General features: G+C 41.3%; 2 protein-coding genes across 2 annotated transcripts in view; one reads left to right on the top strand and one right to left on the bottom strand.

Moving 5' to 3' along the window:
- KCNH1 (potassium voltage-gated channel subfamily H member 1) overlaps positions 1-24,624 on the top strand; it is a 337,422-nt gene that overhangs the window by 183,664 nt on the left and 129,134 nt on the right.
- Positions 420-649, bottom strand: LOC116659217 (small nuclear ribonucleoprotein G-like). Its single transcript, XM_032466413.1, is given in 2 exon segments — positions 420-472; positions 475-649. Coding segments are annotated over 2 exon segments (228 nt in total).

Here is a 24,624-nt window from a genome sequence, read left to right as displayed (position 1 = left end):
TTTAATTGCTCCTTTCTTCCGGTTATTGATCGTTTGCTAGATTTTTCCTATGTCACATAGAATCATATAAATGAGTCACACATTTCTGGAATAATGTGATTTTTTAAAATTGAAGTATAGTCAGTTTACAATGTTGTGTCAGTTTCTAGTGCACAGCACAATGTTTCAATCATACATGTACCTTTTCATATTCTTTTTCTGGAATAATGTGATTTTTCATCCTTGGTTATTTTACCAAGAATATAAAACACATTAGACCACTAAATAAGACCTCTGGTCTCATTGTTTTTGACTATTACAAAAGTTTATTTAACAAAAAGTTCAATAAGAAAATGTACATGACCCAGTTTTCATTGTCGTAAAATGTGGGGAGGGGACACGTGGAAGCAGCTGATCTCTCTGGTGAACACAGCCGTTGTTCATACTCGATCCAAGTCTTCTAACATGATGTTACCATTTCCTCACGTTACCACATTCCAGCGTTGTTCTGTTGCCCACTAGCTGCCATCTCCACACACCCATCTACCACAAGATTCAGGAAAGGATCAAATTCCTGCAATATTCCTTGGACATATCTGCTTCCATTTAATTTCAGTGATAACTTCTTGTCCATAAATATCTTCAATTCGAGAGGGTGAGCTTTGCTCATGATGGCTGCTCAGTGAGCTGTGGACTCATTTTTGAACTAGATCAACCCCTTTAGTGTTAGGGATATTAAAATGATACGGACTCAGACTCATCTATCACCAGGAGGAAGAATGGAAATGCTAGATGAAGGATTCACAAGAGGCAAAAGAGAATTGAACTGACTTTAACCAGGATGATTTGGGTCTGTCAGCAGAATTTAGACAGGGTATTGGTCAGAAAGACAGGAATAACAAACAGTGGATCCATCTGGCAAAAGAGATATGAGCCAGGATGGTAGCAAAACCTGAGAATCTCCCCAAAATTGTGTCTCTCTGACATGGGGCTAGGGACAGTTGTAGCTTTATAAGCTCTTAAAGGTAAATGCTTCTCTGGTTAATTCTCAGTGAGGCTGAGTCTGGGCTCTGGGGGTTCCCTAGTGCCCTTGCCCACCCAGGAGCCCTTGGTCCCCCTGTTGTCCTGTAGGACAGAGTCCCCGGGAAGATTTGAGGTCTCGTGGAAAATTCCTGACACTTGTGAGCTCCGCGGGCTTGGTCTCTCATGGCGAGCTCTCGTCCTTCCTACCTGTCACCTGTGTTGGTGGCCAGGCCTCTAGGGAGCAGTCCTGCTGGGAAGGGCTTTGCTATGTCCCAAATGTGTGCCTCCTTCCAAACCTGGCCTTTTGTTATTTTGTGCCTGTTATGCTCCATACACAGGGCTAGGGCCTTTGAGACACGGTCTTTTTTAAAGCCACAGAGGCCCTGCCAGCTAGGTGTTATCTCTGTGTGCCAGAAAAGGAAACTGAGACTCAGAAGGGAACAGAAGTTCGTGTGGTCAGTCAGTGGCAGAGCTGCGGGTTGGATCTCGCTGTGTCTCACTCCAGATCCCTTGCTCTATCACAGGTGACAGACGTTTCCCTGGCAAAATGAACGTTTTATTGGTTTTTAATCCTGCCTTTTCAGTGGCTCTGCATTCATGGTTGATAACCACCAGTGGGGCCACTGAATGATGGATGTGTGTTACAACTAGAGAAAGAAGACATGGGTCCCCAAAGAGGACACATCACTCAGATCAGAAGTGGTTGTGAAGCTTTATTCTTTTGAGCATAAATGAATAGAATGTTGTGCCTAGAATGATCTAACTTGCTTTTGACTGAGTCTTCTTAATGGGATACCTGAGAATTTTCACCATTTTTTCTTGATGTGTGAGGTTAATGTTTCTTCACGAAAGAAAGGGAACTGGGAAATGCTGTTAACCTTGCAGGATGTTGGGAGATGTAGAAGCTTTTTTTGCCTCCCTCGGACCAGGCATGTTTGCCTAAAGAGCATTTAAATAGTGCATGCTTACTCTGGGTGGATGGAATAGTGGCTCTAAGGGTGGAGTTCCCTTTCCACAAGGGTTCTGTTAGCTTTTTGTTTTCTTTCTTTTTTTTTTTTTTGTATTTGTAATTTGTGGTTTATAAAGGACAAGGGACTCTTAGATTTTTTTTCTCAGTAAATTGTGGACCAGAATCATTTAACTAGAAGGGTTCTTAGAAATCAATTAGATTATAAATTAAAATGTACTCTATCAGCCAGACAAGGCATTTATGTGGAACTCGTATTAACTGAGGGCCTGCTCTGTGCTCAGCACAGCACTGGTTTTCAAGGAGTTACCTCACTCGGCCAGCCAGCTCCCCAGCCTTCTGTCTCATAGTCTCCTCTTGTTCCCCAAGCTCCCAGCTCCACACACCTGAGCCTTTTTGAGTTCTTGAATGTGCCAAGCCCTTCCTTCCCTCTGAGACTTTGCCAGTGATGTTACTTTGGTCCTGGAATCCCCTTCTCCACTGTCGTCTTAGCAGCTTTTCCTCATCCCTCCCCTCAGAGACGCTTTCTATTACTTCCCAGGTGGCGGAGAGTCCACCCTCTACCCCGTCTTGCTTTCTTTCTAACACACTGTTTTTAATCCTCCTGAACACATCAAATTTGTAATTATACATTTGTTTACTGATTTAGATTCTTTCTCCCCCGCTAGTCTTTAAGCTGTGTGGGGACAAAGGCCAAGTCTGATTTGTTCACCAGAGCATCCTTAGCCTTTAGCATGATTCCTGACACATAGGAGGCAGGCACTCAATAAATCTTTATTGATTTGGGGGTGGGTATTGTAATCCCAGTTGAGGCCACTGAAGGGTGATGTGACTGCTGCAAGTCACCCACCTGGTGAATGGCAGGAGCTAGGATGCTGATCTCGTTCCTGACTCTCAAATGGCAGTGCTCACTTCACTTTCCAGTGCTGATGACTTCTATTTAGAGAACACAGCTTTCTTACCTCACTGATGGGCTGATAGAAACAGATTTTTTTTAGCTGTTAGAGTTATGGCTTAGGTCAGGATTAGAGAAAGTACCAAATGAGGTACCTGGCCACACCAGACTGAGAACACTGTAAAGGAAAAGACAGCATGTCCTCTGTTAACTGGGAGCTCTTGGGGCTCGAGAGTCATAGATGTCCACAGGCTGGCAGCACCATGACCAGAGAGAGGGCTGGGCTGACACCTTTCTCTGTGTCCCAGAGCAGACAGCACATGGCTTTGTCTTACGGGGATATGTGGGCCAGGAAGACTGCTTTTATTTTTCTTTTTTTAAATTGAAGTATAGTTGATTTATAGTATTTCAGGCACACAGCAAAGTGACCCAGGATGTATATGTGTGTGTGTGTGTATTCTTTTTCAGATTCTTTTCCATTATAGGTTATTGTAAAATATTGAATATAGTTCCCTGTGCTATACAGTAGGTCCTTGTTTTTTTAATCTATTTTATATATATATAAATATATAAATATGCTAATCCCAAATCCTTAATTTATCCCTACCTCCCTTTCCCCTTTGGTAACTGTAACTTTGTTTTCTGTGTCTGTGAGTCTGTTTCTGTTTTGTAAATAAGTTCTTTGTATTATTTTTTGATTCTGCATATAAGTGATAGAATATGATATTTGTCTTTCTCTGTCTTGGTATGATAAGTTTCTAGGTCCATCCATATTGCTGCAAATGGGATTATTTCATTCTCTTTATGGCTGAATAATATTCCATTGTGTTGTATGTGTGTATGTATGTGTGTGTATATATATACACAGATCTTCTTTAATCGTTCATCTGTCAATGGACACTTAGGTTGCTTCCATGTCTTGGCTATTGTAAATAGTGCTGCTATGAATGCTGGGGGTGCAGGTGTCTTTTCAAATTAGTTTTCTTTGGATATGTGGCCAGGAGTGGGATTGCTGGATCATATGGTAGCTCTATTTTTCGTTTTTAAAGTAACTTCCATAGTGTTCTCCATAGTGGCTGAACCAGTTTACATTGCTACCAACAGTGTAGGAGGAGGGTTCCCTTTCAGGAAGACTGATTTTAAACAGCCCTGTAGGTGAGCAAGAAGGTCAATTTGGTAGGCATTAGAAGGCAGAAAGCTATCTCTCACTTCCTGGATTTGAAATGACCTCTTTGTGCATGAAAGGAGAGACACTGAACATGGCTGTTGGAGGCCAGTAGGCTCTAAAGAGCTGGAAGAGGCATCTGGAACAGGCTCTAGAAAGTGGGCTTTTGCTCTGCTCCTGGATGCTGACAAGCAATGCCCTTTTTCCCTTTCTTCCCATGAAAAGCTGCTATTGTGGTTTTGACTCACTGAAAATCATTGATATTAGAGTGGCATTTTTCTGCCTCTTGGCTTGCTGTTGGGGCTGCCGCGTCGGACCTGAGCTAGTGTCCTGAATTCCCTCAGGAATCCCTGCTTTACCTAGGCCCAGCTAGCAGAGCTGCCTCTGGGTGATGTGCCTGCCTGTATTTGGAACGCGTTTCTTTTTTTTCCCTTCCTTTTCTTTCTTTTCTTTTCTTTAGTTTTCTTTTCTTTCTTTTTTTTTTTTTTATTGAAATATAGTCAGTTTACAGAGGGTTAATTTCTGGTGGACAGCATAATGTTTCAGTCATACATATGCATACATATATTCGGTTTCATATTTTTCACTGTAGGTTCCTACAAGATATTGAATATAGTTCCTTGTACTATACAAGTATAAACTTGTTTATTTTATATATATAGTTAATATTTGCAAATCTCTAACTCCCAATTTATCCCTTCTCACCCTCTTTCACCCAGTAACCATACGTTTGTTTACTATGCCTGTCTGTTTCTGTTTTGTAGATGAGTTCATTAGTGCCTTCTTTTTACTTTTTTTTACATTCCACGTATAAGTGAAATCATATGGTATTTTTATTTCTCTTTCTGGCTTACTTCACTGAGAATGACATTCTCCAAGTTCATTCATGTTGCTGCAAATGGCATTATTTTATCCTTTTTGTGGCTGAGTAGTACTCCATTGTATAAATATACAACAGCTTCTTTATCTAGTCATCTGTTGATGGACATTTAGGTTGTTTCCATGTTGTGGCTATTGTAAATAGTGCTGCTGTGCACACTGGAGTGCATGTATCTTTTCCAATTAGAGTTACCTCTGGATATATGCCCAGGAGTGGGATTGCTGGATCATATGGTAAGTCTGGTTTTAGTTTTTTGAGGAATCACTGTACTGTTTTCCATAATGGCTGCACCAAACTACATTTCCACCAACAGTGTAGGAGGGTTCCCTTTTCTCCACACCCTCTCCAGCATTTACCATCTGTGGACTTTTGAATGATGGCCATTCGATTGGTGTGAGGTGATACCTCATTGTAGTTTTGATTTGCATTTCTCTGATAATTAGCGATATTTAGCATTTTTTTCATGTTCCTGTTGGCCATTTGTATGTCTTCATTGGAGAATTGCTTGTTTAGGTCTTCTGCCCATTTTTGGATTGGGTTGTTTATTTTTTTGTTATTAAGTTGTATGAACTATTTACATATTCTGGAAATTAAGCCCTTGTCAGTTGCATCATTTGCAACTATTTTCTCCCATTCCATAGGTTGCAAAATAGCTTATAGTTTTCTTTGCTATGTAAAAGCTTGTAAGTTTAATTAGATTCCATTTGTCTATTTTTGCTCTTATTTCTCTTGCCTCGGTAGACTGCCCTAGGAGAACATTGCTAAGACTTATATCAGAGAGTGTTTTGCCTATGTTCTCTTCTAGGAAGTTCATCATGTCTTGTCTTATATTTAAGACTTTAAGCTGTTTTGAGTTTATTTTTGTATATGGAGTGAGGGAGTGTTCTAACTTCATTGACTTACATGCAGCTGTCAGTTCTCCCAACACCACTTGCTAAAGAGACTGCCTTTTCTCTATTTTATATTCTTGCCTCCTTTGTTGAAGATTAATTGACTATAAGTCTGTGGACTTATTTATGGGCTCTCTGTTCTATTCCATTGATCCATATGTCTATTTTCTTGCCAGTACCGTGCTGTTTTGATTACTGTAGCTCTCTAGTATTGTCTGAAGTCTGGGCGGGTTATTCCTCCAGTTTTGTTCCTTTTCTTCAGTCTTGTGGAGCCCACTTTCAATTCAGCAGTTAATCTCTGGATTCTGCATTCAATCCTGATCCAAATGCTCTTAGATAAAAAACACATGACTTGCTTTCCCCCCTTGCTGCTGATGTCTTCCTTGACTTCTTCTCTTCTTCCTTTTCCAAAAGCCTTTCTTCCTGGACCTTGAACAAATGATCTGCTTTCCTCCTTCTCACATGGTTCAGCTTCCTCCCCCAGTACAGGGAATACTCCCAGGGATGATTCTCAGTCTCATACAACATGCTGTTCCTTCTAGACTATGCAGCATTCCATGACCCTTAGACTTGAATCATAGACAGTGACACAGGAAGAGACTTGGTGATCATCTTGAGGGGTTTCCGCCCTGGGCTCTGTAGAGCCCAAGGGTCTTTGGGAAGCGGAAAGAAAGCTCAGGGCAGATGGGGCTCCCTTCAGTTCCCATCTAAGCCACTATTCTTTATTTGTTTGACATATTGAACTACTATCTAAAATACTGCTTGATCATGCTTAAAACCATGGTTTGACAAACTCTGGTCTAGTTCAAATCCTCTAGGAAGGTAATAATGATTAGAATGTGTTCTCATAGAAATTCTTCATCTCAGTGGAGATGTGTAGCTTTTGGTTTAAACCCTATTATTTTAAATTCTATCTGATTGGATTCATGTAGTAGAATGTTAATAGGATTCTGTACAAGTGTATGTGTATTTTAATATGCGCACATAACACACAGACACACACGTAAGACCAGGCTCCAATGCCCATATCTTTAAAGAAACAGTTGGCATCCTCCCATCTGGAAGTAATCTTGCATTGCCTTTTAACATGCTACTTAAACATTTTTTTTTCCTCTCGGAGTTACTTCCCTCTGCCTTGAATTGTAATTACTTGTGTGCATTTCTTTCTCCTGCTAAACTCTAAGTTCTTTAAGGCTTGAAGCTCTTAACTATTTATCTTTGTACCCTCTGTAACACCTAGCAAGGCACTCTGACATGCAATTAAGGAATCACTATTTTATCTGAGAAGAATCATAAAGTAGAAAAAATACTGACTAGGGGGCCCAGTTAGTAAGAATTCAGTATACTATTATGAAGCCAAAATTTCATGCTTGGGCCTCATAAGGACCTAGTTAACTTTTCATAGAGAAAAGTACCACATGGCTACAGACCGTACTCTGGCCATCCATCTCACAGATGTATGTCGTTATCCACAAGGTGAGGAAGAGAAGGTCCTGACTGCTCAGTGAAATTGATTTCCATCACTGAAAAAATAACTAACTATGGGGCTTATTATAGATGGCCGAGAATGTCAGTTTTATAAGGAAATTCCTGGAAGTAGGTATGATAGCTGAATTTTATGCATTAACTTGCCTGGGTCACTGGGCACCCAGATATTTGGTCAAACATTGTTCTGGGTTGCCTTTGACGGTGTTTTTGGATAAAAGTAACCTTTGAATCAGTAGACTGAGTAAAGCAGATGACTTTCTCCAGCGTGGGTGGCCCTCTCCAATCAGTTGAAAGCCTGAACAAACCAAAAAGGTTGACCTTCCCCTGAATAAGAAGGAATTCCTCTCAGCTTGACTGCATGAGCTGAGACATTGGTCTTTTCCTGCCTTTGGACCAGAACTGAAAAGACAGCTCTTCTTGAGTCTTGATTGTGCCAGCTTTTGGATTGGACCTGACACCAACAGCTCTCCTGGTTCTCAGGCCCTCAGACCTGGACTGGAACTACATGTTGGCTATTCTGGGTCTCCAGCTTGCTGATTGCAGATCTTGGGACTTCTTAGACTCAATAATTGTGTGAGCCAACCCCTTATAATAAATCTCTTTCTATCTATCTGTGTATCTTATTGGCTCTATCTCTTTTGAGAACCCTGACCAGTACAGATTTTGGTACCAAGAAATGGGGTGCTGCTGTAATAGGTGTTTAAAAATGTGGAAGTAGCTTTGGAACTGGGTAATGGGTAGAGGCTGGAAGAGTTTTGAGGTGCATGCTAGAAATACGGGTATTAAGGGCAGTTCTGGTGAGGTGTCAGACAGAAATGAGCAACATGCTATTGGAAACTGGAAGAAAGGAATTCCTTCCTTGTCATCAAGTGGCAAAAACTTGACTGAACTGTGTTCTAGAGTTTTGTGGAAGATAGAAATTGGAAACAATAAAACTGGATATTTAGCCGAGAAGATTTCTAAGCAAAGCATTTAAAGAAGTGTTTTGTTCCTCTTGACTGCTTATAGTAAAAAGAAAGGAGAGAGATGAATTGAAGAAGGAATTAAGAATAAAGGAACTATATCCTGAAGATTTAGAAAATTCTCAGCCTATCCATATTGCAAAAAATGAGAAAGAGTTTGAAGCAAACATCAAAAATAGGGCTGGACTGTCACTCAGTACAGAGTTTTGGGGATTATATGAGCAGAAACACCAGCAGCTTGAACCAAAGGGGACAGATAATGGGCAAAATAAAGGAAGGCTGTTGGACTTCTTGGATTTGAAGACAGAATGATAGTTACTTGGCTACAAATGTGTGCTGTTCTTCAAGAAGAAAAATGACCCTAAAGGCAATTCAGAGGTCACCAGGGCCACCACCTCAGTTTCACCAGATCAGATGTCCTCTGCCTAAAGCTTTGTGGGTGGGTCTGTCCTGCAAAACCCATGGGCGCAGGGTGTCCCAGAAACTTGGGGGCAGGACCTGGCTTAGCAGATCCTCAGGGCTAGGACTCCCATCCTGAGCTGGGGCTGCCTAGAGGGCACAGCATTAAACCAAAGAGGATTATTTTTGGGCTAATGGAATTTGCTTTACTAGGTTTTGGACTTGATTGGGACCCATCACACCTCTTTTTTCTGATTTCTCCCTTTGGGAATGGGAATGTCTGTTCTATGCCTGTCCCACCATTGTGTTTGGGAAGCATATAGCTTATCTGGTTTCACAGGTTCAGAGCTGGAGAGAAATTTTTCTCAGGATGAATTGTATCTCAAGTCCCACTCATATCTGATTTAGATAGTATTTTGATAAGACTTTGGACTTTAAACTTTAGAGTTGATGGCTGGAGTGAGTTAAGACGTTCAGGGCCGTAGGAATGGAATTGATGTATTTTGATGCAAGAAGATAAATTTTGCAGGGCTAGTGGTGGAATGTTACAGGCTGAGTTATGTGCTCCCAAAACTCATATGCTGAAACCTTATCCCCCAGTGTGACTGTATTTATACACAGCACTCTCAGGATGTACTTAGAGTTATAAGAGGTCATAAAGATGGGGTCAAAATCTGATAGAATTGGTGGTTTTATAAAAAGAGGACAAGAGATCATTCTTTCTCTACATATATGTGCTGTGGAAAGGCTATGTGAGCCAGAAAGAGAGCTCTCACCAGAAACTGTGCTGGACCTTGATTTTGGGCTTTCCAACCTCCAGAACTGTAATAAAATAAATTTCTGTTCTGTTCTGTTCTACCACCCAATCTTTGGTGTTTGTTTTGGCAGCCCAAGCTGACTAAAACATTGGGGTGTTGGAGATCACTCTTGGCACTAATGATCGCTCACTCTTGTACTGGTGGGTGGTTAGTATGGACTATTGAATCTTGACAGAACTCAAATCAAATACTTACTGCATTGAATTGAATTTATTAAGACAAAGATCAGGAGAAAGCAGACATATGACCATGTGACCCAGTGACACAAACCTTGGAATATTTGTATCATTTATGCCTCCAATTCTTTATGTCAGATCATCTTCTAGGTGTAAAATGATTGGCAGGAGAAATCTGGTATTGAGTAATGTAATTCAACAAACATTTATTGAATGTCTGCTATCTATAAAGTACCTTGCTAAGCCTGATTAGAAAGTATTAAGATTCATGAGATGTGGCCTCTACCTTCCATGAACCTATAATTCTGTGGTATTCCTGACTCGATAATTCTTAGCCACATTGGTGAACATTGTCAACCTTGAATGCCCTTCGGGTTGAGATTACCCAGTGATTTTACCCATTGTTCATCTTCAAGGACAGTTGCCTTCCAGCATCTAGCCCAGCCTATCATTCAGTCTTAAACTCCTCGTCCCTGACCTGTACCCTTAGAGCTTGGGGACTGGCTACATTCTACACTCTAACATTGGTAAATGTGAATATTAATGGAATGCTTTGTTCCTGGTCATCTTGATCACCAGCAGGATGGCAAAACGTTTCTAAACAACGGATAGGTTCATGTGTTAAAAGAACTATTGCATGAACTTGACTTAATTTAGGCCCCTGTGGGAGATGTTAGAAGATAAAATTTAAATTTAGGTATATTATAATTTCCTGATAGGCACTAACAATTGTAATGAAACTTTCCTTCTAACTAGTGATTATGATTTGCAGTGAGAATATCTTAACCCTAATTAATGGAGGCATTTATTGTGCTCCCTCACTGTTGCTTGCATTTGCTTTCTAGCCATGACATTGAATTACAGGCCATTTTAACTTTTCGAATTGGGTGTTACTCTGTACGTAAATGATGAGATTTTTTTCTGACCTAGCTTTAAAACCTAGTACCTATCTCATAGACATATTTCAAGGAGCAGGGATGTCTTGTGACCCCCTCCAAAAATAAGGAAAGAACTTGCCTTTCTTGTTGACACTGCCTTTGCTTCCTTACATAGTGGAAAAGCTGTAATTTTTATATTTGTGGGAAAGATGGGCATTTGTGGGTTAATTGGCAATATTTGCATGCTACCATTGGTCTCATTATGCTTTGATTATATGAATTAAACTCTTGTCCTGGAGAGTAGGCATTCAGTCATTTTTCTTCCCTACATCTCTCCAAATATGCATCTGGAAGCTGCTTGCCTGTGGTTTTGTGAGCACATGGGGCAGGGTCCCTGCTTGTTCATCCTTATACTCCCCAGCACAGGTCTGACATATCCTAAGTGCTTACAAATGTTTGTTAAATTGAATCAAATAGGTAGGGACAGAGTTTGGAAAAAAAATCCATGATGGTGACTAGTGGCTTCTAAACTTGTTCTTCGTGTAAAACTAATGTTTACCTTAGCTAGCCCACACAAATGCTCTGGAAGTCTTCTCATTCCCATCCATTTTACTGCATTAGCAAAATAAATAAAACAACAATCTACATGTAAGGTGAGAGATTGGAGAAAGGGGGAAACTTATATTTCAATGCCAATTTTATGCCAGGCACTGTGTTAGGAACTTTCACATGCATTATCTTATATGATCACCAAAGTGTTTTTTCCCTTGCCCCAGCTGGTTGTTTTGAACAAAAGCTCGCTGAAGCAGAAAGGAAATTGCATCTTGGCTTGCCGGAAATCCCTAAAGGCATCAGATAGTGCTGAAGGGGATTGATGAAAATGGGTTTAGCAGAAGTCCTTCTTTGTGGTCTCATCATTAAATCATCACCAGTTGGGAAAACAATTTTCTAGATGATATACTGATGGTAAGCCATATGGATCTACTGAATCCTTATTAGTTCTTACCTACTCAGGGTCAATTGCTCTTCACCTGGACAAGGCAGCTGGCTGTTTCTCAAACAGGGCTGTGTGTGAGGCAGAGATGGGAGGCAAGCTGCCTCCTTAGTATCCGCCTCCTTTCAAAGCGGATGAGATGGATTGCACTGTGGTAAATGTACTCCTAGAACAAAATGTGATTACAGATAGTGAGCAGTGGCCTTTCATCCCTGACAGTAAATGTGAACATTAATGGAGTGCTCTTTCAGACACAAACATGCATTCAATGAATGTGGTCCTGTGACTCTGGTAAATACTGTCTGCCGTTTGGTTATTTTTAATTAGCCTTGGCCTCCCCAGGCCTACCTTGGTGTGGGCCAAGGTATAAGAATACATAAGTGGCCAAATAATGTCCACTTAAGTGGAGTTCATCCCCAGTATGTTAGGTGCTGGGGGATTTTATTGCAGAGACAAGAATTCCAACCTGAAGGCCTGCTGATAACAAGAAACCAGAGTAAAGTTACAACGTGGAAAGATCAGTGTTCAGCAAGAATGGGGGAGGGTGTAAATGTTTTTCAGGTGGTCATCTGGTCCTTCCACCTTCTAAAGAGGTAAGCATTTCGGTGGTTGGTTTCCTAATAAATTATACAACGGGTTGCTGCAGGGGGTCCATTTCCTGAAGGTGGTTACTCACCATCGTGGAACACTGAGCACTGTTAACACCATTAATGGTCCATCAGAATTGTCCAGTGGTCTAGGAGTGCCACTCCTCTGTTTCTTGAAAGCACATTAACCAACCTGAGAGGAAGCCGCGCTATGTATGCACTGCACAGTTGATGCACTGTTAATATCACCACTTTTTCTTGCTTTCTTCTAAGAGAGCTCCCCCTACCTTCTGCAGGTCTGGTGATGGATCATTGTTGGATGATTCTGAATATTTTGTAGCCATATTCCTTATTTGTTTCGCTCATGGCATTTTTGAGGAAAAGCTACTTTCTTCTTAACTCTGGCATCCTGGCTTGTTACTAGATGTGATAGATGAGGGAATGCGGGTGGTGGGGCACCCATCATCCCAGCTGGGAAACAGCAGCTCCTTAGAGTTCTTGGAATCCATCAGGGTTGTCAACCTCATCAGCGCTGAGGGGTTTTTCAGCCTGTCTTAAACTCCAGCTCTTTTGTCACCTGAAATCTGAAAACAGTGACACCGCACAAGGGTGGTTATGACAATAAATACCATGATTAAAGGAGCTAGCCTAGGAGCCACTCAGTATATATTTGTTGAATTTGAATTCCCCATCATTCCAGGAGCATCACCTCATTAAAGGCATTGTACCTTTGGCTGGTATAGAGTAGGTTTTTGTGTGTGTGTGTGTGTCAGGTCCATTCGTTAGCTCAATCCCTCACCATCTGTTCCTTGTTCATCTGCCAACCTAGAAAAAACTTCTTCATACATCTAAATGAAGAGTTCGATTTTTTCAGACAACACTTTTTATATTTGGGGTTTTATTAAGGTGGAGTGCTGTAGAGTATTATTATTTCCAAGGAATAATTTAATGGCTTATCAAGATAATTAAGACACTATGTGATCTGTAAATGAGCTTCCCTGGTCATGGGAGGGAAGAAAAAATGTACTCTTGGGCTCTCATGCTATTTTTAGGTAACAGAGCAAATGGGAAATCCAGGGTTGGTGGGTATAAAGCCAAATTGCACATACGTTAGATTTACTGGGTAGGTGCGTTTTGGGTCAGTGTCCATAGCCAGCCTTCAGTAGGTAGAGTTAGGGCACTCAATGGGGATATTTCTTTGGAGGGGTTTGTTAAAGAAGGAGTTCACGTTGTATCTGATTTAAAACATGTTTTTCAGAAGTGTTCAGGATTCTCTCATACCCTGTCATCCCACATATATATATTTTTTTAATTAATTTTTTTCTTAAAGTGTAGTTGATTTATAGTGTTAGTTTCAGATATACAGCAAATTAATTTGGTTATACATATACATATGTATATTTTTTTCTTTTCAGATTCTTTTCCATTATGTTATTACAGGAAATTGAATATAGTTCCTGTGCTATACAGTAGGTCCTTGTTGTTTATTTTTATGTATAGTAATCACATATATTTCTTAATCCCCACCAGAGTATGCATGGGGATCTGAGGATACCAAGTCCCTGTCCTTGCACCTCCTGCCCCCCCACAGCTTGTGCTCATATTCCAGCACAACTTACAGTTCACTAGGGTCACTTGTAGATTCACTGGGTCTTAGGAAAAAAGAGAGCCTCATAATACATACAGGGGAAAAATCCTATTAGTGGACAGTTTCTCCTGTATTAACATAAGGCAAGAGATTGTGGAAGCCTTGAGGGTATAATATATTGACAGTTATTATTCCAACAAAGATTCAAGAATCTGGATCTGAATGGCCCTAGTACCTTCTCCTCATGTCCAAGAAGGTTGGTTAAGTTGTCAAGTGGGTGGTGAAGAGAAATGTGTGAATTTCTTAAGTGGTCATAAGAGCGTCTACATTTAATCCTGCTTTATGTGGGAGTAAAAGTCACCATCTCACAATTAATTATTATTTTTCCCAGCCTGACTCATATTCTAAAATTCATTTTTAGGGGGAGGATATAGCTCAGTGGCAAAGTGTGTGCCTAGCATGCCCAAGGTCCTGGGTTCAGTCCCTAGTACTTCCATTAAAAAATAAATAAAAATAAATAAATCTAATTATCCCCCCCCCAAAAAGGAGAAATTTATTTTAAAATAAAAAAATAAATAAAATTCATCTTTACTGTGTGGGGAGTAAAGTAAATTTCCCATTCCCTGATGGCTCCCCTTACAATGCAGAGGATCCCTGAGGGTTTAGAAGGAACTAGCCGAGAGGTTCTAGTCCACTGCGCGTTAGAGTGGGCCTTGCAGGCTGGTCTCTTACAGTATTAATGATGCTGAACCATTACGGCCTCCTTTTAGAAGAGGACAAATATAAATATGTTTAACTAACTAAGATGGGAGTAGTTGGAAGGAGCATGAGGCATAGCTAATGAATCTCTTGAATTCTTAAATAGTATTAAACAGGCAAGAGCCCCGCCATGTGATCCCGTTAAAGACTGACCATTACAGGGACTCAGGCTTTGAGTCCTTTTTTAACTAGCAGGGACAGATTTTTGCAGATGTTAATGTTGCATTTTGCTTGATCATCTTTCTGTTTACTGGCCCACATTGCAGGACAGCTGGCCTGGTGTCCATTTATGGGGAGAAAGGTAACAGGCCAACATAAGATTCCAAACCTCAAGTCTGGCTTCACTGGAAGTGTGCTTACAGTGGCATAAACCATGACATTATTCCTTCTGTTGGTTTGGGTGAGCTTGTGACTTGTTTGAATTGTGTTCCTTAAACAGTAGCAGGGAGGCAGCTGTTAGAAGACCTGAGGGGTCTTTTGTGTTTGAAATGATATCCACATAGAAATTTTTGAATACTGACTTAGACCATCCCTTTGCCTTTGGACCATCCCTTGAAAACAGACTTTAGCTTTCCTCAGTGTTGCTAGAAAAGACTCCAGACTTGCTTTTGCAACTCCAGTTTGCAAAATGCTAGAAGCAAGTGCTTCCAAATGTCTCACCCCGGGCCCACGTGGTGTGATGTTATCATTTCCATCTCATCATTTCATCACACCCAGTGTCCCTCCTGCCTTGCCCCCAGCCTGTGTGCAGTAACCCTGAGGAGCGGCCTCAATCAATTTTGGTATTCATGGGTTTGTGTTTTTCCCTTATTTTCTTCTTCATGTTTCTTCTTTCTCATGGTGTATTTTTTTTCCCCTGGCCCTTTGTTTAACCCTCTCAAAGACTGGAAACACTCAGGAGAATGGCTGCTATGTTTTTTCAGATTTAGGCTGCTCTTCTGGAAGCAAAACAACTCCAGAGCCATTATGGGTAAGGCATGTACGTTGCCTTTACTGAAAGAAAAGTGCCCTAATTCAGTTAATGCTGTGGATGAGAGACATCTATTCTATGATCCATGTTGTCACAGACTGAGAAAAGTAAATACATGATTAAGTATTGCTGGAGAATCTTTTAAGAAAACATCAGAGCACCTGCGCACACACACACACACACTCTCTCTATCCCCTCTCCCCTCTCCCTGCCCCAGTTAGCTTGCTCATGGGTTCTTGGGTCATTCCCTTATTCCAGATAGATCCCCCTTTAGACAGACAGTCAAGAGAGTCTTCATTTGTTCCAGAGAAGATAGAACCCAACCTGCGTGCTAAGTCAATTCCTTCTGCTATAAATACAGATTTTTTTCTTTAAAGTCTATTTTCTGAGTTTTAAAAGATACACAGACTATTTCCAAATGAAACTGAGTAGAAGATCACTTTAAAACTGGAGTCAAATTTGATATAAAGCTGTGCTGTCTCATAGCCCTCTGGGGACTTTTCTTACTGTAAACTTGGAAGGACTTCATGAAAATGTAATTTTATTTTTAAGATAATATGCATTAGTTTAGCTCTTTACAAAGCATTCTCACAAAGTACTAACAGCAAATAACAGTATCTGGTGTTTATCAGTTGCTGACTATGTGATACACACTTCGAAGTGCTTTCCAGGCTCATTTAATCCTCTTGGTAAATGTATCAGTTGTTATCATCCCCATTTTCAGATGTGGAAACTGAGGCATCAAGGGGCTAACTGGTTTTCCCCAGATCACGTAACTAGTAAGGCTAAGGCAAAGGATTCAGCTCAAGGTATGGCTGATTCCAAGGTTTCTGTGTTTCCCACAACCTTGTGTGCCCTTTAAATCATCCGTGTCAAGTGCAGAGTTTAAGTTTCTGGGCAATTAGGTACCTTGATTCCGGCATCCCAGCTAGAAGTGACAGATAAAGTTTTAACATTTTTCCTTTTCCTTTTACTGGATTTCCCTTCTATGTCATGGGTCTCAATGTCAATATCATTGAGCTACTATGATGGACCAGGTGCTGCATGACCTCTGATGGTACAAAGATAATGAACTTTTTGCCCTTAAGAAATTCACAGTCTGAGTTTGGGGAGTTTTACAGATAAAACACAGTGACAAATGCAAGCAGTGTGAACAAGGCTTGACTAGAGCTAAATGCATGGTGTTCTGGGAACACTAACCCAGTCTAGGGACAGCCCAGAAAAGCTCTGTGAGGGAACTGAGTCTCCAGGAACAAATGGGAGTTAGCCAGATAGACAAGGAAGATGTTCTGGACAGAAGTAACACTTTTTGCTAAGGCTCAGGTATATTTGACAGCACAGAGCCTTCGGGAACCACCAAGAACTCTTACGTGAACTTGAGTTTAGAGGAAAAGAAGCCAGAGAGATGGGCAGGATTTTGATCATGAAGAACACTGTTAAGTCATTATAAGCAGTGTTGGCATCTGCAGTTGGCTGGATGTCACTGAAGAATTTAAGCAGGTGCTGTAAAGAATGGGATAAAATAGATGAAGTAAGCTTAGAGGAAGGAAGACCCATTTAAGAGGCTATTAGAATTGTCTAGATAAGAAAAGATGAGGGTCCTGACCTAAGGCAGAGGCAGCAAGTCTAGCTTTTTCTGCCTCTCCAGGATACACTTAATTGATTCATTTGTTGCCTTCAGCCGCCAGGGTGTCTGCCTGGCTGTCTATTCAGCCACTGAACCTTCATCCCTTTCTTTGTCTTTCTGCACTGCAATTCATGTACCTGTCTCTCCTATTAGACCTCAACTCCCCAAGGGCAGCCAGTATATCTTTTTAATCTTTATTCTCATGGTAAAAGTAATGTGCCTGGTACACATTTTGCCAGTTCATGGTAGGGATCAGTTTAGCATAGCTGTAGTCGAGGGTCCTTTTTGAGAAGGACTAAAGGAGCTGTTGGAAAGGAAGAATGAGGGAGGAGAACCCTTTTGCTCTACAGTAAATTGAACGATGTTGACAGATGAGATTTGCATCTGGCTTTACTTGGACTCTGCCAAAGTGCACCAGCATTCTTCTGAGACTTAAGGAAATTTCCTGGCAGGCTTAATATTTACTCTGATATCACACAACTTCTGTGCCATCTCTTAGAAACAAATTAGACTTCAACACAAATAATTAAAGATGGGACTGGCATCTGCTGGTTCCATTACCTGTGTCCCCGAGCACCAACCTGCCCTCTACCCTGTAAGTGACATCCTGCTCTGCTCCCTGTGAGTTGTGTGGGGGAAGACCACTTAGCTAAGCAGCTTGCAAAATTTCTTTATCTTATTAAACACAAAAGTTTCCATGGACTTTGGACCTAGAAATCAAAATTTAACAAGGAGCTGTTCTTGCGGAAGCCAGAGCCAATTTGGGGGGCCTGAAGCCTTGTCCAGTTGTCTTCTTCTTCACCCCTCCCCACCTCTAAATAAAGGGACTGTGAAAAGCACTAATTAAGACCATCCGCAGTTTCCCTTTAACTGTTCATGCTGATCCAGTTTCTCTTAAGTTTCAAACTGTTATTGCATGTAGCTTTTCATAGGTACTCAGTGGTTTTGTTTTAGCAGGCTAAAATGTTCCACCACTTTGGGACCCTAGTGTCTTCCAACAAGAGGGAGATTTGGCTTCTCTTCTGCCTTCCTCCCAGGTTCTTATATACCCTTCTCCAGGACTGACTGGAAGACATTCTTGCTCCTAGCAGGAGGTGCCTACCAAGACCTTAAGTCAGAGATGATAATCATTTAGATAAAAGATTTCCTTGAAAGGATGAGTGTTAAGAAGGTGACATTCCCCTTGAATTCATGCAGTTTATTGTTCTTGTTAAAATGTAGTTATACTTCATGGAGCTCTGGCACATGAGTATATTTAATGGCCTTCGTACTTTTACCAAATGTATTAAAATTAATACTTGGCCTTATGGAATAAGAGGCTGAACTCTGTGCCTAAAGATTTTTCAGGATTAATAAGAGGCTTTGAGAGATCAAAGAAACCTCAGCTTGTCTGTGCCTACGTGTGAAAATGTAGTCATTTATTTTTCTTGAGCATACAGAAAAAGGATTTGCGTACATGAATTGTGGTAAACGATTACTTATTAAAAGAAACAAAAGGCATTCTATGGGTGTGAGTTTTTAGGCACTTGGTTGAGGATGGTCAGCCCAGTCCTTTCTTCTGTCTTGGCCCAGTTCTCCCCTTCTGTTTTTCGGAAGACTCTACTGCGTGTGTACAGAAGCGCACCAAGAGTTGGGATGAGGGTCTGTCTGTTGCCCATGTTAGGTGGCTATGAAGTGAATTCTTTCTGCCCAATAAAGTAATGCTGATGTTGTGCCCCACTTTGGAAATCTGATTTACAAACATCACGTATTCAGTAATTCTCAGCTCTGTTAAGGGTAATTACTGGAAAAAGGTCTTTACAAGTAAGTGTATTTACCCAAATTCCTGAAAATAGCCCTCTCTTAGTGTTTCCCAGTAAGAACCCTAGTCTAAGGAGGCCTCTCTTCTCTGGTTTTGACAATTCAGCTCTGGCCCCAAACCGCAGCTCCCACTCAGCAAAACAGAAAGCCTACTGTTAACAAGACCCATGGTCCTCAGAAGGCATTAAGTGGATATCTTTGTTACCTAACCAGATATGTCTGTGATTAAGTTTCACTGACATGTACTTGAGTAACAGAAGAAGCAGAGTAGGAAGCTCTCTGAGAGGGGGAATATTGCCTCTTGGTGACCCTTATTAAGGATGCTGGAGAGGAAGTATGAACAGATAACTCCCGCAGCGTCCCAGCTGTCCAACTTTGTCTGCTTGTCCTTGTCAGGCCCTGAGCCACAGCCCAGCCAGCCCACTCAGGTGTCTCTTCAGACCTCTCTGCAGCTTCCTCCATTGTTTGTGATAGTGGCTTGGCTGACATCGAACTCAACTCTCTCCCCTGGTTGGGTCTTAATCTGATTTGACCCCTCCTTGGGAGGTTGGTAATTTACAAAGCTCGTGAAAATCTTTCAATGAAATTATGCCTAGAAAACATTTGTTTCTGGAATTCTAAACATGGGGATATATTTTCTGAATATAAATCTTGGTGGATGATGGGTGATGGGAAGACCTTGTTTTCTAACCCTATGTAGGCTTGAGTTATCCAACATCCTATACAGTCAGACACTTGGACTTCAGAATAAAACATCAAATAACGGTTGGCAACAGTTTTCCCTTGGATAAGCCACAAAGCAAACAGTTGGCCTGTGTTTGGAGAAATCTGTGTTTGCAGGGTGTCTTTATGGCAAAGTCATGCTTTCTCAAATACTCGGTTGAATTTACAGAGGATTGAAGGGCCATAATTAGTAGGTATTTATAAAGCTCTTTAGTAGTTTTTGAAGAGACTGGGCCTGAGTACTCAGAGAATGATTTCTGGAAATCTGAAACCAGGGCTGGTTACCTGAGCATATTCCTTAATTGAAGCTTGATGGTGTGGCCTCGCATAAGAATCTCAATTCTGGTCAAGCCTGGGCAGTTTTATTGGTCTGTTAGAGTTCTGAAACGACACTCTCAAACCGCCTGAGAGCACCAGAGGAAGAAAATGACACTCATTAAATACATTCGGATTGTGTCTCTAAGAAGTAAAGAGAGAAAAAGACTTTCAGTTCTACAGGGCCACTGGAGGTGGATTGTGGTCTGAATACCTTGGCTATCCTGGATTGACCTTGCCATTTTCCAGACTCTCCATGGGAAGTCAGTGGCTACTTTTTTTTCTTTTAACCTTAGTTGTTTACATTTCAGTGTCTTTTAATTTAATCCTTTGGATGGTGGACGGTATGAACAGCCAGTCTCTCTTCTTCCTCTTCTCACCTCTCCTGTTCAACACAGAATCTGGTTTACTCCTATCCAGTGGATGGGGATATAAAATACTCTAGGCAAATGTTTTATCATTGATGTTTTCCAACCCACCCTGTGCTTGAAATTTAGGTATTCTGTGCTCTGGCCCTCTGAGAACATGTCTCCTCCAGGCCAACACAGGTGATTTTTTGCCAAAGTAGGTTTCTTCAGGAAGGCATCCTTGGTTTGATCTGGCTACACTGAGAAAGGAGCTCCTGACCATGTCTGACACAGACAAGACAAAGTTTTCATGAGCAGTGATACTTATATGAAGTTAAAGGATGAGCAGCAGTTTGTGGCATGGATGAGGGGGGAAAGCATTCCAGGGAACGGGGGTGACTCATGCCAATGGAGAGATACACCAGAGCTTGGGATGTTCAAAGGAAACTCAAAGATGGTTCTGTGAAAAGAATGAGTGGGAGAATCATTCATTTATTAACAAATGTTCATTGTGCACCCATGATGTGCTGGGCACTGTTCTAAGCACCAGAAATACATTAGTAAATACTACTAATAATAATTTAAAAATTCCTGCCCTGATGAAACAGATATGCCAGAAAATAATCAATACATATAATCAAAGTATTAAATTAGTTATTTCTAAATTGCTTAGAACAATTCTTGGACCCTTAAAAGGGCCATATGAGTGTTTGATAAACTGAATAATTTTATGTGTGTGTCAGAAGGCAGTAAGTGCTGTGTCGGGGGTTGGGGACTGGATCACAGAGTTTGGTAAAGGAAACTGGAAGTACCAAAGGGAGGGTTGTAATGTTACAACCTCATCGAGAAGCCTTTTTGAAAAAGCATCATTGAGCAAAGACTTGAAAAAGGACACCAGGTTAAAAATATAGTTATTTTAGTAAAGAACCTTCCTGTGCAGGCAACAGCCAGTGCAAAGACCACGAGGCAGGGGACTGTCTCCAGGAAATAGTAAGGATGCCAGGGTAGAAGACTGAGGTTGGGAAGATGGGAGGGGACAGACAGAAGATCATCCTAAGGGCTTTGCTTTTTATTCTGAGTAAAATGAAGAGCTGTAAAATCTGACTTAGATTTTAAGAAGCCAGTCTGGCTGCTCTATTGAGAATAGAATTTAAGGGGGTAACACTAATGTCCACATGAGACAGCAGCCAGCTGGGCAGCCAAACAGGGTACCAACCTCTAAAAGGCACTGAAATAGCACTTTTAGAAGAGAGAGATCGTTCTGACCAGAACTCACTTCAGGGAAAGTACAGTACATGTCAGTGAAACTTAAGGACATGATTGGGTAGCAAAGATATTCACTCAACGCCTTCTGAGGACTATGGGTCTCGTTAACTGTAGGGTTTTTGTTTTGCTGAGTGGGAACTGCAGTTTGAGGCCAGAGCTGAATTGTCAAAATCAGAGAAGAGAGGCCTCCCTAGGCTAGGGTTCTTGCTGAATGAGCCCACCCAGAGAGCCGTGCTTCAGTCCCACTGCCCGAAGGGGAGATCCAGGGCCAGATCTGAAATGACCTTGAGTGCCCTTCATGAAATACTAGTTACATAAACTATGCACACTTCCATGATGGCCTTCTTTTCCCACCTCCTGACCCCATAGGAGAATGTTCTGTTCCTTCATCCTGGGAGCAGTTTTATCCCACTCTTCAGTGATGATGATTCCCTGTTACTCAAAAGACATTGCAAATCATTTCTGAAAGCGTCTGCTCTTGAACAGTGGGGTTTAGCTGAGGATAGCTCAGCAGATGAGCTGCTGCTGTCCTAAAGATGTGGACCCTACCTGGGAGCAGAGCCCTGGGGATCACTGACACGGATGAGGCGTTCCCAGAACCACAGTTCAGAAAGGGCTGTCCAGTCACCAGCAACCTGCTTTAATTCAACACCCTTTTGTTGAGTGCCTGCTTGTGTCCTGGATGGACTCAGTCCCGGCTCCATCATCTGTCCCCTGAGAATAGCATTGTTGTCAGTCCCACCTAGATCAGATCAATGAGCAAGCAAGAAGCAAGCTCCTGTGTGCGTGGCGTTCATTCAGAGCGTGCATCTAGACGTTTAATGTGAAGAATTGCTATTTCACTTGTAACTGTTGAATTATGATTGTGGAATGACAAAGTACAAGTGTCGTAGGAATTTTCTACATTAATCACCTGTGTGTGCGTGCCAAATAAAAAGTGTACACAATGTCTGTAATTCTTCCTTTTTCTCTGTGTTTGCTCTGAATACATTTACTGATACATTTAAGTCTATTGAATCTAATTTAAAAATTGTGGCTTGTATTTTATTCATTGTTATAAAATTTAATTTTTCTAAATTTAACATTACATTTGACAAAAGTATTAATGTGAGATAGATTGAATAGTTTAAAAAATTAAAAACCAGTTCTTTACCAGAGATAGCTTAAGAAGCACTCACCTAGAAAACTAAGAGGGCATATGCTACTATTTTTATTTCTTATTTGTGGAGACTCTCCAGACCCATCGTCAGAAGGTGTGCTCAGAACTGTTTCCTACTTGCAACAAGGAGTTTATGGGGCACCATTTGCACCCATTCTCCTGGTCCACTCCTATCTGTACACCCATGACTTCACAGCGCAGTTCCCTATGGAGTTAGTAATGCTTCCCACAAAGAATAAAGTGAAAATAATAAAGAAAGAGCCTCATATCAGCCCAGCTCATCTTAGACAATAAAACCAACTATAAAAGAGTCGACTGAAAAGGTCAAACAACGTAGGGGGCACGGCATCTTACCCCTCACGGGAAGGAGAGCTCGAAGTTTATTTTTCTTTTCCTTCTTTCTAAAAAGAACACAAGCATCAAAAGAAGAAAGCTGACAACCTCCAGTTCAGCTTTCAGGATTGCAGTTGAGAATATCTAAGAAGTATTTTTCTTCTCACCATGAGATTCTCTGCAAAAGCAAGCCTGCAGTCACTCTGAATACATACCAACTACAATGACTGATACTTCTGAGGGTTTCATTTCTAACTGACGATGCACGAAAAAACAGCTTTGCAGAATGTGCCTTTGTGTGCAGAGCCCAGTGAGCAAAGAACTAGCCCTCCTGACCAAGCTGGCCCGGCACAGAACCAAGCCTGCCCCGGGCCTGCCGAGTTGGCACGTGGTGCCTCGCAGTCTGGTGGAAACACATTCACCATCAAAGAGCCAGTTTCTCAAATCAGGACGGAATGTAAATTTACTTTTTTCAGTTTCATAAATACAATTCTAACCTTTGAAAACTAACAACTGGCAAACCCTTCATGAATATATATTCTCTCCTTAACTTGTAATTTTATCATGTGACAAACATTAACAGGTACTACTATATCTCAGGGATCTAGGTAGAAAATTGGGAAGGCCAAAGATGAATTAGACAATTTCTAAGCTAAAGGAGCATTTGTAATACAGTAAACAAGTAATTATTTTAGTATCTTGTATTTGTACATCACAGTTGACATTTGGACATCACAACTGCCCTCATCCCAGGGAAATAGGCAGGGATGAATTAGAGCTGTTTTCCCGGAGAGGAACTGGGGAATAGGATGTATTAAAGCATCTTCTTACATGCACACCACAAAGGGCAGATCCAGAACGCAGTGGTGGCTAAGAGCACATCTTTGGGGTCAGGTGGATCTGGGCTCACAAACCAGTCCCTTTAGTCATCACCTTAGCTCGTTATTCTGGACATATTAGCCCATTTGTGCTTCTGTTATCTATAAAATAACATCTGCCTCATAGGCTATTGTAGGTTAATTGAGGAAATGCAAAGATGGGAGGAACTCAGCAATGGTAGATATCATTACTTCATCAAGAATCCTTTATTAAGCTCCCACTTATATGCACTGCACTGTGTGAAAGATAACATAGACACAGGAACTCACGATATAACACAAGAAGAAATAGGCAAAGGATGTAACGTACTACAAGTGCGACAACTCAGGCACTGATAAGGAACCCCTCCTCAGTGTTCCCATTAGTAACGTCTAGATCTCAGAGCACGTGTGGAATATGCTGTCATTGTCAGGGTCTCTGGTCACCCCTTGCCCACCCCTCGTCAGTAGATTGTGAATTCTGGGCAAGTTTTACTCTTCTGCTGACCCGTTACTTATTTGCTGCATAAGGACTGACAGAGATCACAGAGTCCAGAAATGAGTGCACTAAGGACACAGCCATGATTCTCACCCTTGGGGACCTGCCATGTAGCTGGAGCTCAGCAAAGGCATGCTGAATAAAAGAAGGTGGTTGATGATTAGATTGTTCTTTCTAGGATTTTCCAGTTTGTCTTTCTTTTATTGATTTCTGGTGTAATTCCATTGTGGTCTGAGAGCAGACACTGTATGGTTTTTATTCCTTTAAACTTGTTAAAGAG

This window comes from Camelus ferus, chromosome 23 (assembly GCF_009834535.1).
Source record: "Camelus ferus isolate YT-003-E chromosome 23, BCGSAC_Cfer_1.0, whole genome shotgun sequence".
NCBI classification, from domain to species: Eukaryota; Metazoa; Chordata; class Mammalia; order Artiodactyla; family Camelidae; genus Camelus; species Camelus ferus.
The sequence above is the reverse complement of the archived record's forward strand: the minus strand, read 5'-3'. Positions and strand labels throughout refer to the sequence as shown.